The sequence below is a fragment of the Dama dama genome, chromosome 20 (genome assembly GCF_033118175.1).
Source record: "Dama dama isolate Ldn47 chromosome 20, ASM3311817v1, whole genome shotgun sequence".
NCBI classification, from domain to species: domain Eukaryota; kingdom Metazoa; phylum Chordata; class Mammalia; order Artiodactyla; family Cervidae; genus Dama; species Dama dama.
Window position 1 is genome coordinate 53964178 of NC_083700.1, and position 13827 is coordinate 53978004.

General features: G+C 38.2%; 1 protein-coding gene across 1 annotated transcript in view; it reads left to right on the forward strand.

The window, feature by feature from the left end:
* The first annotated feature begins 782 nt into the window (after window positions 1-782).
* The window catches only part of GTF2B (general transcription factor IIB), a 31564-nt gene continuing 18519 nt past the window's right edge, over window positions 783-13827 (forward strand). The window contains exons 1-2 of the mRNA XM_061121463.1: window positions 783-902; window positions 5515-5621. Coding sequence (XP_060977446.1) covers window positions 886-902; window positions 5515-5621 — 124 coding nt within the window. The 5' untranslated portion in view covers window positions 783-885. The remainder of the gene's footprint in view (window positions 903-5514; window positions 5622-13827) is intronic.

Sequence of the window (13827 nt, forward strand, 5' to 3'; positions counted from 1 at the left end):
AGCACCTTTTTTTCCTCCAATTCCCCCAGGGTCAAGGGTGATTTGTTTTCAGCAAAGTAGTGATAGTGTTGCTGTTATTTTTATTACTATTCTGACATTAGTTTGTCTAATTAATAAACCTAGAGACCTTTTGCAGTATCTAACCAGTTTTGCTAAGTTCTCTATATTTCAGCTATGCCACATCTGCAAAGACCATGAAAACAACAGTCAGGGTAGGACCCATATCTCCCTGCCTCACTGGTACAGTGATCTCACATGATTTTGTTGCATCTCCTGCCAATTCTAAAAGGGTATGCAAGGCAGATATACTGTTACCGCTTACCCCAAAGCGCAAAGGACGCGCTTAAGAAGCTTGCTAGCTGATGATAGAGCCTGAATTGACACTTGTTGTGGCTGACCTAAGTGAATTTCTCTTTTTTCTAAATACCTTGGTGGAATCATCCCTTTGGCAAGTTAAGGATTGCGGTCAAACTGGAGTAGCTGACTCCAGGCTGGGGGAGGGGTGTTTAGCCTTCGGGCATGTGGGCTTTGCCCCCTCCACGACGCCCAGTCATTTTGTGTTGTAATTCAGTCAAGTTGAGGGTATCTCTGGTGCAGCACATTTGCAGGGTGCCCTTGAGAATTTTCCCGGGCGATTTCCTATATTTGCCCAGCCACACAGAAAGTGACCAAAAGTGAATAGGGAAATAAGAAAACGCAAAGCACGTGGCGTATCCGAGCTCACCATTCTTGGCCCTTCTCCGGACCCGTAGCCACGCCCTATTACGACTGCGTGGGCGGCTCGCCTATATAAAGCCCGTCTCGCTGCGTTTCGTCGCCACTGTCTCTTCCTGTTTGCGGTTGTGTCTGTCGTTGTTTGTGGCTGGAGCTGCAGTGGCCGTGAAGATGGCGTCTACCAGCCGGTTAGTACGTCATGTAAAGCCCAGCCAGCTGAAGGGCGGGCGGCGATTGCCGGGGCTTGCAGGGCGGCCTCTCCCGCTGCTTCGTCGAGCAGAACGCCTCGGAGGTGCGGGGAGAGGCAGCCGGACAGGCTGGCCGCCCGGGACAAAGGCACTTCCAGACGCAGGGCTGTCAGGGCTGTCGCAGAGGGTAACGAGCCGCCGGCGTTTCTCCTCCAGCGTCCTTGGTCGTTTTCTTACCCAGGCACTATCGAATGGGGGGGCTCCGGTGTCCTTAGCCCCTGGTCTCGGGTCTTTTGCGTATGATTCAACTGTCCTTTTTTCTTAAATATTCTACGCTTGTTTTTTTTATCTGTTGGTCTGCCAGCCGAGGGTCCGTGAATCCTCTTCTAGAGAGCGGGAAAGGGTTAGTTCTAGGCCTTTATCCATCTGACAAAAAGTTAGGGACGTCAGCGTTGGTAAGCCTGATGGAAACTGATAGCCATCCCCGAGGCCTTTTGAAGTGGAAGCTAAGGCATTTCTGAACAGTTGATAAGTCTCCTTAAGAGATTTCTTTAGAGATGTCATCTGCATACTCCTGAAGAAAATTTTGCCTGCAGAAAATTAGCGTATACTGGGAAGTCACTCGGAGAAGGCAATGGCAACCCACTCCAGTGTTCTTGCCAGGGACGGGGGAGCCTGGTCGGCTGCCGTCTATGGGGTCGCACAGAGTCGGACACGACTGAAGCGACTTGGCAGCAGCCGGGAAGTCACTAATATATTTTTAAAATGTGATGTACTGATTGATACTTACCGCAAATGCATACAGTGTCATTAGTACTCTTGCCTGGAAAATCCCATGGACGGAGGAGCCTTGTGGGCTACAGTCCATGGGGTCGGGAAGAGTCACGACTGAAAGATTTCACTTTTAGTTTTCACTTTAATGCATTGGAGAAGGAAATGGCAATCCACTCCAGTATTCTTGCTTGGAGAATCCCAGGGGCAGAGGAGCCTGGTGGGCTGCTGTCTATGGGGTCGCACAGAGTCGGACAGGACTGAAGCGACGCAGCAGCAGCAGCCATTAGAGACAACCTTTAATCCTGTGACATGAAAAATGCTTGCAGACCCTAATTATGTCTCTCATGATCAGTATGAGGTAGATATTAAGATCTTTGCCTAAGTGTAAACTGAGTCATGCACATGTTGACTTTTCCAAGGTTAGTTGTTAGGGTGTAGAATCTGATATATCTGTTTCCTGTTATCACACTTGGTAACTCATAATGTATTAAACGTATCAGATTAAGTTCTGTAGCTTCTGGAAGGCAAGGTAACTCTGGCATAATTTTTCTGAACTTGTTCTCATCTTTGGAATTGAGTTCCTGATGAAAGCCATCATCACAAAATAATAAACTTTGAGTAGTCCAGGCCCTTTCTGGTGAGTACCAAGGCTTACTACTTTATGTTACTGTATTTTTAAAAGATGGGGCAGGAGGCAGCCTTAGCTAAACTACTTGGCAACAACTCTTAAGGCCAGTGACACTTGTTTACTGATTGTAATTCTGTGATTAAATGCTCAATCATTCTATTTGGGTGTGGCTCTGTCAGGTTAGACTTCCTTGTAGGTAAATGGAGAACTAGCTTCCCAAGGACGCCTCTATATGACATTCTCCTAGGGCAGATCTACTATGAATATGGTTATATTTGGGCTTTATTATAACATGTTGTAGTAGTTAAATGTAGTAAATTCACTTGATAGATTCTTTACCAAAAAAAAAAAAAAAAAATACGTTTCCTTTGTGTGCTTTATTCTCTTCATTAAAAGAAAAAAATCTTTGAGATATTTCTTTGAAATTTTTCCTAGGATTATTGCAGTTGTCCATCTCGAGTTTTTTCTGCCAGTGAGAACAAAGGTGAATGTTAGTATTTCTGTGATAGCTTCCCCCCCACCCCCTGAGGAAAAGAGACAGTTACTGGGCTGTGAAACTGCTTGGTGTTCTCACTGAGAAGAACACAAATGTGAATTCAGACCTAGACTCTACCACTCATTAGTTCTGTGACTTCAGGGAAATCATTCTCTGAGCATAATCTTTAAAATAGAGGTAATGCTTAATTTGAAGGGTACTGCTAATGAAGATTAATAATATATGTACAATACTAGATACATAGTAGGCACCCAGTAAAGGATAGCTATAAAATGAAGTTTGGAATTACGTGGCTTCTTAGGCAGCCTGAGTTGTTTTAATGTCAGTCGTGGTGGTTTGCTCCATTACTTCAGTTTCGTTTCTATTCCTTACTTCCCCCACCACCCTACTCTTGTGGTTTCTCTTTTGTATTACCCTTGTGGGTTATTTCATTAAAAGTTAACTGCTTGAGCACAGTTTTGTTTTGGATAGGTAACACATGCAGATCATAAAAACCAAGAAGAAAAGTGAAAAGCAGTTTCTTTTATTCCCTCACTCCTAGCCATCTAATTCTTCTCCAAAGCAGTCATTGTAACCAGTTTCTGGGTGTTTTCCTAGTGACTTTGTGGTTTAACAAACATATGCATATAATCCTAACCTCTCTTCCTTCCAAAAAGTAGTCTGATATAAAAACTGAATGCTATCTTGCTTTTTACCTTTTTTTGTGAAGTTATTTAGCACATAGATTTTTAAGTGTGCAGTTCAGTTAAAAAGTGATCACATGCACATAGCTGTCACCCAGTCAGATACCACTAGCAGCAGCAGAAGCACTCTGAAAAACCTCCTTTATGCCCTCAGTCATTACCCTTTCTCAAAGAAAACCACATCCTTATTATTAACACTATAGATTTGTTTTGCCTGACTTAAACTTTATATATAAATGCATATGTATTCCTCTGTTGTCTGGTCTCTTTGGACACCAGAGATTTATTCATGTTATTGCATATGACTGTAGTTCTTTTTTCACTTTTCTCTGAAATCCCTATGTTGTTCTTTCACTCAGCATATCTTTGAGTTGTTCCCATATCATTTTTATATACATATACATGCACACAATAGTCTACTTTTTAATAGTACAAAATATATCAGTCCTTTGAATGCTATGTGTCACATGGCTGCCCATTTTACACATTTGTAATTACAGTTACTTTCTAACACTGTCCTTTATTTTGACACAGGTTTTTAAAAATAATTTATACTAATTTCTTAATGTTTTATTTGTTATAATTTATTAAAATATTTTCCTAGTAGAAGTTTATGGAATAAGCCTGTTGTTGTTCAGTAACTCTTTGGAACCCCATGGACTACAGCACACCAGGCCTCCCTGTGCTTCACTATATCCCAGACTTTGCTCAGACTCATGTCTATTGAGTCAGTGATGCCATCCAAGCATCTCACACTCTGTCGCCCCCTTCTCCTCCTGCCTTCAGTCTTTCCCAGCATCAGGGTCTTTTCCGGTGAGTTGGGTCTTTACATCAGGTGGCCAAAGTATTTGAGCTTTAGCTGCAGCATCATTCAGGATTGATTTCCTTTAAGATTGACTGGTTTGATCTTGCAGCTCAAGGGACTCAAGAGTCTAATAAGCGTGAATATAAATTAAACCACCATTCCCTGTTTTCCCAGTGAGAAGATTCAAGATGTGTTCTGGTTAACCTGAATATGTACATTTGGGAATATGGATTATTTTATCAGTTCTTCGGTGTATATCACCTCTGTTGAAACTTACCATTTTGAACTGTGTTTGCTAGTTTGAGAAACATTATCCAAAACCACAAATACCTGTTTACATACTTCAAGAATAGTTGATGTTGTCTTTTATATATTTATTTGTGAAGCTTGTTCTGTATTACTTCAAGTGAACTTTTTAAAAAGGGCTTATTTTCAATGATACCAGACATTTATGATTGTTAAGACACCACAGCCATAGAAATAATTATTAAATCTATGTTAAATACCTTTGATGGTTTTTAGAACTGATTTTTTCAGGTCACTTAAGGCTGTGTCTTCCCCATACTGCTTTATTTTCAAAATAAAGTAATAGAGAAAATTATTAATAACACAAATAGATTTAAAAGTAGCCTTTGAAGTCATTTCTTGAGTGCTGACAAACTCAGTTCTGGACTAAAGGAAATCATCCTAAGTTCAGCAGAGCCACATTTACCACCTTGGTTTGTATCCTTTTTAGGTTCAATGTACATTCAAGTTTATTATTAAAGTATCCAGCAAGTAGAAAAACACAGACTTGAAATTTATTCTCTCACCAGAGAAATAAGTGTCAAGGGTCGAAGACCAGATGGTTATATGTACATGTTGAGTGTTAACGATGGTAGATAGTCATTTCCATGCCAATCATGATTTATAAACATTTTAGTAGTCTACATGTTAGAAAAAAGCTTGTTTTCTGTTTATATTTTTAAAGCCTTCTATTTTGCAAACCAGGAACTATTCTTACAAAAGGCAGTTCCAGTAGTATTTGTTAATTACTGAGTAGGATTTAAAGTAACATAACTAGGATGTTTACTTTGAAATTTGAGCTTAAATGTATTATAAGTGTAGATGTACTGTAAATTTGTTGGGAAAGTGTTGAGAATCCACCTCTTTCCCCCTCTGAAAGATTAGTACTTTGTTGCGTGTTGCTTAGAAGGATATTTTAAGAAAAACTTTTTTTCATGTAGTTTGGATGCTCTTCCAAGAGTCACATGTCCAAACCATCCAGATGCGATCCTAGTGGAGGACTACAGAGCTGGTGATATGATCTGTCCTGAATGTGGCCTGGTTGTAGGTAAGCAGTTACTATGATTTTAACTGAAAACACTATTTTGGGTACTTTGCTTTTGTATATTTTCCAAACTCTCTTTTAATGAATACATTTTACTTTTTCCACTTACAGGTAATACATATTTTTTTGTAAAGCAAATAGATTTAGAAGAAAGGAAATGAGTGAGAGTAAAGTCAGAAACACCATATTTTGCTGTCTATAGAAACACATATATTTCATAATGTGGGGTAGGGTGGAACATCTAAAATTGAAGTAGTTAATCCAGAAGGAAAGGCCCTTAGTCCTTTGTTTTCTGAGTTTTTTGGCTTAAATATTTGATGCACACTTGTGCATATGGAAATAATGAATAAATCTACCTTTTGTGATTTTCTTATATTTAAACATGATTTGTTTCAGAGCAATGAAATTAAATAAGCATGAATTATTTTGGGATAATAAAGGTATGTCTATATAGAGGTATTGAGTCTCATGCAAGGCCTTTTAGTCATCAAAAAAAGATTTGTTTAAATTTCATTTGCTCATAGAGACTGATTTATTTATGAATTTCTAATGTGAAATTGTTATTGCCAAAAATACTGCTTCTTAAAATTTCACTTTATTCCTAGTTGCTCACTAATCTAGATCTGTAGTATAACTTTAGGATAGAGATAGTCTGTTCAGAAATTTTTCTTATGGTGAGGTTGTCTCCAGCACCTGAGAAAAGGTATACTTTAAGGTTTGAAATACTCGAAGAATGAAGCTGCTAGTAGGATTGTGGACAGTATAACAGAAACATGGATAGTGTTATACTGTGGAAGTGGCTTGCTTAGAGGACGTGTAATATTCATCCAAATAGGGTGCTTGCCTCAGACCTCCAGTGGGGGTTTTTAATCATACAGAGTTGTTAGTAGGAATTGAAATCCATTTGTAATTACATTCTACTCAGTAAGCAATATTAACAGTTAATAAGCTTATATGCTAGGCACTGTTCTAAATGACTTACATATTCACTCAGTTTTTCCTTAGTGACACCTCTGAGGTATATCTTCATTTTAGAAATGGCAGAAACTGAGGATTAAGTAGTCCAGCAGTCTAGTTCCACTGCCATAGTTCCAGTATGACCTGTCACCTATTTTTATATGGCCTGTGTGCTGAGAATGGCTTTTATATTTTTTTAATGGTTAAAAAATCAAAATAATATTTGGGGACATGAAAATATTATCAAAGTCAAACTTGTAAATAAAATTTTATTGGAATATAGTCACACTCATTTGTGTATATATTGTCTGTAGCTGTTTTCATGTTGCAACAGCAGAATTTAGTGGTTGTAAAAGAAACATGTCAATGTATGGCAAAAACCAGTACAATAATGTAAAGTAATTAGCCTCCAATTAAAACAAACAAATTAATTAAAAAACAAAAAGAAACCTTATGTGGTGGTCTCATCACATCATACTGCCGCTCAGTGCACTACAAATCCCAGTTATAAATCTGCAGCATTTTGAGTGCCAAGCATACCTCCATACTGCAAATTTATATTTATTTATTTTGTTACCATTGCATACCCTTCAAGTCAAAATGAGAAAAAAAAAAAGATGAACTCTGAATGTCATGCTTTTAAGGCTTAGTGGAGCATACGTTGTTTGTTACTGGATGAAATGGCAAAGCATTGTCCTTATCATGTGGTCCATACTGTAGATATGCCAGAAGAAGACAACTGATGTTGACATTATCAGGCTAAGCACTCATCACAGTACTGCTAACTCAGGAAAACAATGGTCATAAAATTTAGAAAATACCAAGTAGAATATCTCATCACAGCCGAATTTCTTCACAAAAGTAAAAGAATAAAAATAAGGCTGCAGTTAAGTTTCTGAGTGGCTCATTTGTGGGCCAAACAGGGAAGATCATTTACCAATGATGAGTTATTTGTGCGTTTGTAGTAGCTGAAGAAATGTGTCCAGAGAATATAAACTTACTTAAGACTGCTAAGCCTCTCAGCAGAAACAGTTGCTTGAAGAGTTGAGGACGTTGGGAGTGACATCAGTAGTAAATTAAAAACAAGATAATTTATTTAAGTACTTTTCCTAGACGCTTGATGACTAGACAGGTGTTACTGATACTGCTGATTTGTTTACTCACAGAGTCAGTGCAGGGTTTCATAGACTGTGAATCAGCTGCATGGAACAACTACAGGAGAAACTACTAATAAATTAAGTTGCTAAAATACTGATTCAGTACAACCTGAAGTGGAATCTGCTAGGATGTGTAGTGCAGAAGACTTAGTTGGACAAACTTATAAAGATTGTGAAAATGGAAGATGTTTCAAGTGTATAGTAATCCATTGTATTACTCATCTGCTATATTGTAGAAAAGGTTTGAATTCATCATGTGTTATTGATCCATATATAATGTCAGTGGTGAATTTCATTCACCCTCATGGACTTAACTGTCATCAATTCTATAAATTTTTGTCAGGAATAGAAGCTGAGTATCTTGACTTGCACAATCACACAGTCATTTGGTAACTTAATAATGGCAAAGTTTTTCTGTGACTTTATTAAAGCTCTGGGGCAAGGTTGAAGTTTTTCTGAGCCAGTACTGCCTTCAGCCACTACTGTTGAACACAAATGGCTTCAGAAATTAGGTTTTCCTGCAGAGTTGCTAGTGTTTATTAATAAATTCAATCTAGAACTGCAAAGGCAAAGCAGTGATTGATTACACTGTAGTAAAGCCAGTTTGACAACAAGCATTATTTAAAACATAAGTAATGTCAAATTGCTTTAATACATCTTGCATAGTTTCATTGTTGTCAGAAGTTAAAACAAAAACTAAGATTTTAATTCCCACCCAAATATGCAGTGGATATATTTTCCAAACTCAAACTTTAATCAGTATTTTTCAGACCAGGATACAAGTGCAAAGGAAATTTTCATATTTTAAAACTGCTTAACTGCAATTAAGGAGCGTCTACCTAACCTTTAATTGGAAGTGATTTTTTAATCTACAGTGTAATGACATGTTAAAAGGTAGATATCAGAAGAATGTAATAAAATTCTGTAAATGCCTTCCAAGCAGTGAATATGCTCTATTAGAAATGCTTGTGGATTAATATCAGTATTTGATTGTACTTGTCTGCATGAGGGAAGACATTTTTAAAAGTAAGATACGTAAAATTTTTTTAATATAACACTGACAGATGACCATTTGTAATCGAATAAAAAAATTTTTAACGGTAGGGAACACTAACTTTGAACTCTTGATTAAATGAAATGTTATCCCTTCAAAAGAGAATTCTTTTACTCCCAGTATTAGAAATTGTATTATAACAAATTATATTTGGTCATTATTATATTTTTAACTTAATTAAAAATTAGTGGATTAGTCTCTTTTTGTTCAATTACCTATATATATATAATATACATATATATATATATATATATATAAAATAATAACCTCAGTTTGGCCTCTGGACCCACAAAGCCTTTATAAAATGTTTTCTATGGCCTTTTACAGAAGATGTTTGCTGACCCCCAAGTTAAATGAGAGCATTCTAATTCTTCCCAAGTATTAAGATTGAATTGATAATATGTAAGAGTGAGACAGAGACAGAAGATGAATTAGAATTTCAGTTTCTTGGTTCTCTTAACTTCTGTTGCCATTTAAAAAGAAATAGTGGAAAAATATTGTATTATATTTCCAGTCTTTCCATCAGCTTCACTTCTGCTGTAACTAGCAAGATAATTGGGTAAAATTAAGTAACTGGAGAAGGAGGATATAATTCTCAAGTCTTATATTCTTTTAAGTAGTGCTTGGAATCCTAAATTTTACTTTTTTTTTCCTATCTCAAACCAAAGATAGTTTATTTCCTTTTAATTTTGCTTTATTATTATTATTGAACAGCATCAAAAATGGTATTTTTCAATCTAACTATGTAGGCTAAATTTTTATTTTTCCAGTTTATTTGGCTGCATCAGGTCTTAGTTGTATCACACAGGATCTTTCATTGTGGTGCACAGACTCTCTAGTTGTGGCACTGTCTCGTTGTGGCTTTCCTGGTGGCTCAGATGGTAAAGAGTCTGCCTGCAGTGCAGGAGACCCAGGTTCCATCCCTGGGTTGGGAAGATCTCCTGGAGAAGGAAATGGCAACCCACTCCAGTATTCTTGCCTGGAAAATTCCATGGATGGAGGAGCCTGGCAGGCTACAGTCCATGGGGTTGCAGAGTCGGACACGACTGAGTGACTTCACTCCTTCACTTCACTTCGCTAGTTGTGGCATGTGGACTTAGCTGCCCTGTGATGTGTAGGATCTCTGTTCCGGACCAGGGATCAAAACCATGTCCCCTGCACTGCAAGCTGGATTCCCAACCACTCGACCACCAGGGAAGTCCCCAGGCTAGATTTTAAGGCCTGAAAATTTTGAAGTATAATCTGATTAAACTTTTCTGTATATAGAAATACCTGTTTGTGATGCTGGGTTTTCTGACAAAATATAACAAACTTTTGTTTTAACATACACAGTAGCCCCATTCACAAGTATTGTGATTAAATGTATAATATGATGTCCTGCAAGTGAAGAATCAGACAAGGGGAGGCAAGCAAGAAGGAGTCTGCAAACAGAAAGTTCCATTTTGCTGATGTTACCATCAGTCAAATTATGTTGAAAATAGTTTAATTGATCATGACTTTCCATGGGTCTAAATTTTAAAAATACACATATGTACACATATACAGAAACATATATCATTGTCATATATTAATAATAAATTAGATTTCCATCATCATTTTGATTTAAAGGCATATGCTCTTCTCTTGTCAGCTCAGTTCAACCTTTATCTCTAATACTTTGGAGATAGGGAAGAAATTAAGCTGGGCAAATATTCTGTAGTCCACTGAGGGCATAAAATTTGTAACTTTTTTAACATTTGAGATATTGATGTTCATAGTGATTTATATTTAGATAGCATCATCATGTGTCTACTAATAAATAATTTTGGTGTACACAGTTTGATTATACTTGCCATGAAATTTTACATTGCCTGAAAGTTTTTAGTTTTGAGGTTATAACATTTGTTGAACAAGCACTTTGAATAGCTTTTTGTTTAAATAGTCACCCAGACAACTTTAGAAACAAGCTCTTTTAGAATTGTTTCCGGACAACTCTGTACTTAATATTTAATATTAATGTGTTCTTGAAATTAGGGCATCCCACTGTCGCTGCTGCTGCTGCTAAGTCGCTTCAGTCGTGTACGACTCTGTGCGACCCCACAGACGGCAGCCCACCAGGCTCCCCCGTCCCTGGGATTCTCCAGGCAAGAATACTGGAGTGGGTTGCCATTTCCTTCTCCATCCCATCGTCACTAACTCCCTTTAATTTCAAACTCAAGACCAGATAATGCTTAACTGTCTTTTTTGGAGCTGTATTGTACCCCTCTACTGAGCCATCAAGTAAGAGCGCCCATTATTATTGTTTTTTTCTTAAGTGAAATAATTCACAATACAAAAGTTTTGTGTGACATAAAATACCTCTTTTGAAGTCTCTAATAACACTTCTCACTGTCCTTCAAGCCATCATTCATAGGCTACGTGAGCCCCATCACTCAGTCTTAAAACCAGTGCCACATATTTTAGGACTTTATTAAAGCAACATCATACTTTCTGGAACCAGTTTCTGGTTTCAGTTACATGATGGACCACTTTAAAATTTAGTGGCTTGTAACAGCCATTTAATTTTGCTCAAAATTTTATAGGTCATTAATTTGGGAAGGCTCACTTAGGCCACTGTTTCAGCCCTAACTGGACCTGGAGGGTCCACTTCCCTAATGGTTTCTCACCTGCATTTTGGTACCTCTCTGCTCCTTGACCTCCCTACGTTGAAGTGTCATCCTCTAAAGCCTTTCCATAGTTGTGTTAGAATAGCTCATACATGGTGGTTGGTTGGTTTCTAAGAAAGATATCCCAAGAGCAAGTGTTCTGAGGGAGAATGGAAGCTGGACTCAAGTAGTTAAGGGCTGTGCCTTGAAACAAGATCACTTCTGTATTCTGTTAGTCACAGCCGTCCTAGGACCTGCCTAGACTGGAAGGGGAGAAGAAATGGCCCCACCTCAGTGTGAGGGTAGTGAGTGAAAGTCGCTCAGTCATGTCTGACTCTCTGTGACCCCGTGGACTATACAGTCCATGGAATTCTCCAGGCCAGAATACTGGAATGGGTAGCCATTCCCTTTTCCGTGGTCTCTTCCCAACCCAGGGATTGAACCTAGGTTTCCTGCATTGCAGGCTTATTCTTCACCAGCTGAGCCACCATGGAAGCCCCAGTGGGAGGGTAACAAGGTCATACTCAGAAGAATATGCGGATGGGAGATGATATTGCTGCTATCTTTGGAATATACAATTAGATGTCCTGTTTAATTTTTCCCCAGTATTTAAATAGTTGTGTAGTATTTAGTCTCTCCTATAATTTGGATTGTGTCCAATTTCTTTTTAGCTGTTTGTAGAACTGTTTAACAACATGTAACAGTTTAGTTGACATTTGAATTATAAGATTGTTATTTTAGACATTCGAAGTATTATTGTCATTGGCTGTTTTGTCAATGACCCTTAATATATTGCTAGTGATCACTCAAATAGGGCCAATTTTTAAAGCAAAGCTTTGTCATTTCTACCATGAAACTGTTGGCTCCAACAGCACTGTTTGTGGGTTCCCCCCAACCCTGTGTGATTATGTCACTTTAAAAGTTGAGCACTAGGTGGCAGTATAATCATATTTAGATTATCAATTTGTTCATAAATCTGACCTTGTACATTGTTTATATGTGACTTATAGGCTGTAAAGTATTAAGTTAGTAAATTATCAAGACTTTTATAAATTAGGATTTCACAATGAAGTCTTATATAGAAATAGTGTTATCAACTTAAAGCCACTTTTTGAATACCATTTAAAGGAGAATTCCTTCATTTTTCTTAAAAGTAATGTAAGGAAAACACTGGAGAATAGTTTCAGTTCAGTTCAGTCGCTCAGTCCTGTCTGACTCTTTGTGACCCCATGAACCACAGCACACTAAGCCTCCCTGTCCATCACCAACTCCTGGAGTCCACCCAAACCATGTCCATTGAGTTGGACATTGAGTTGCATGCCATCTAGCTATCTCATCCTCTGTCGTTCCCTTCTCCTCCTGCCCTCAATCTTTCCCAGCATCAGGGTCTTTTCAAATGAGTCAGCTCTTTGCATTAGGTAGCCAAAGTATTGGAGTTTCAGCTTCAACATCAGTCCTTCCAAGGAACACTCCAGACTGATCTCCTTTAGGATGGACTGGTGGGACCTCCTTGTAGTCCAAGGGACTCTCAAGATTCTTCTCCAACACCACAGTTCAAAAGCATCAATTCTGCGGCAGTCAGCTTTCTTTTTTTTTTTTTTTCATTTTTTTCCTTTTCAGCTTTCTTTATAGTCCAACTCTCACATCCATACATGACCACTGGAAAAACCATAGCCATCACTAGACGAACCTTTGTTGACAGAGTAATGTCTCTGCTTTTTAATATGCTGTCTAGGTTGGTCATAACATTCCTTCCAAGGAGTAAGTGTCTGCTGCAATCACCATCTGCAGAGATTTTGGAGCCCAGAAAAACAGCCAGCCACTGTTTCTATTGTTTCCACATCTATTTGCCATGAAGTGATGAGACCAGATGCCATGATCTTAGTTTTCTGAATGTTGAGCTTTAAGCCAACTTTTTCACTCTCCTCTTTCACTTTCATCAACAGGCTCTTTAGTTCTTCTTCACTTTCTGCCATAAGGGTGGTGTCATCTGCATATCTGAGGTTATTGATATTTCTCCTGGCAATCTTCATTCCAGCTTGTGCTTCTTCCATCCTAGCGTTTCTCATGATTTACTCTGCATAGAAGTTAAATAAGCAGGGTGACAATATATAGCCTTGATGTGCTCCTTTTCCTATTTGGAACCAGTCTGTTGTTCCATGTCCAGTTCTAACTGTTGCTTCCTGACCTGCATATAGGTTTCTCAAGAGGCAGGTCAGGTGGTCTGGTATTCCCATCTCTTTCAGAATTTTCCACAGTTTATTGTGATCCACACAGTCAAAGACTTTGGCATAGTCAATAAAGTAGAAATAGATGTTCTTCTGTAACTCTCTTGCTTTTTCTATGATCCGGCAGATGTTGGCAATTTGATCTCTGGTTCCTCTGCCTTTTCTAAAACCAGCTTGAACGGAAGTTCA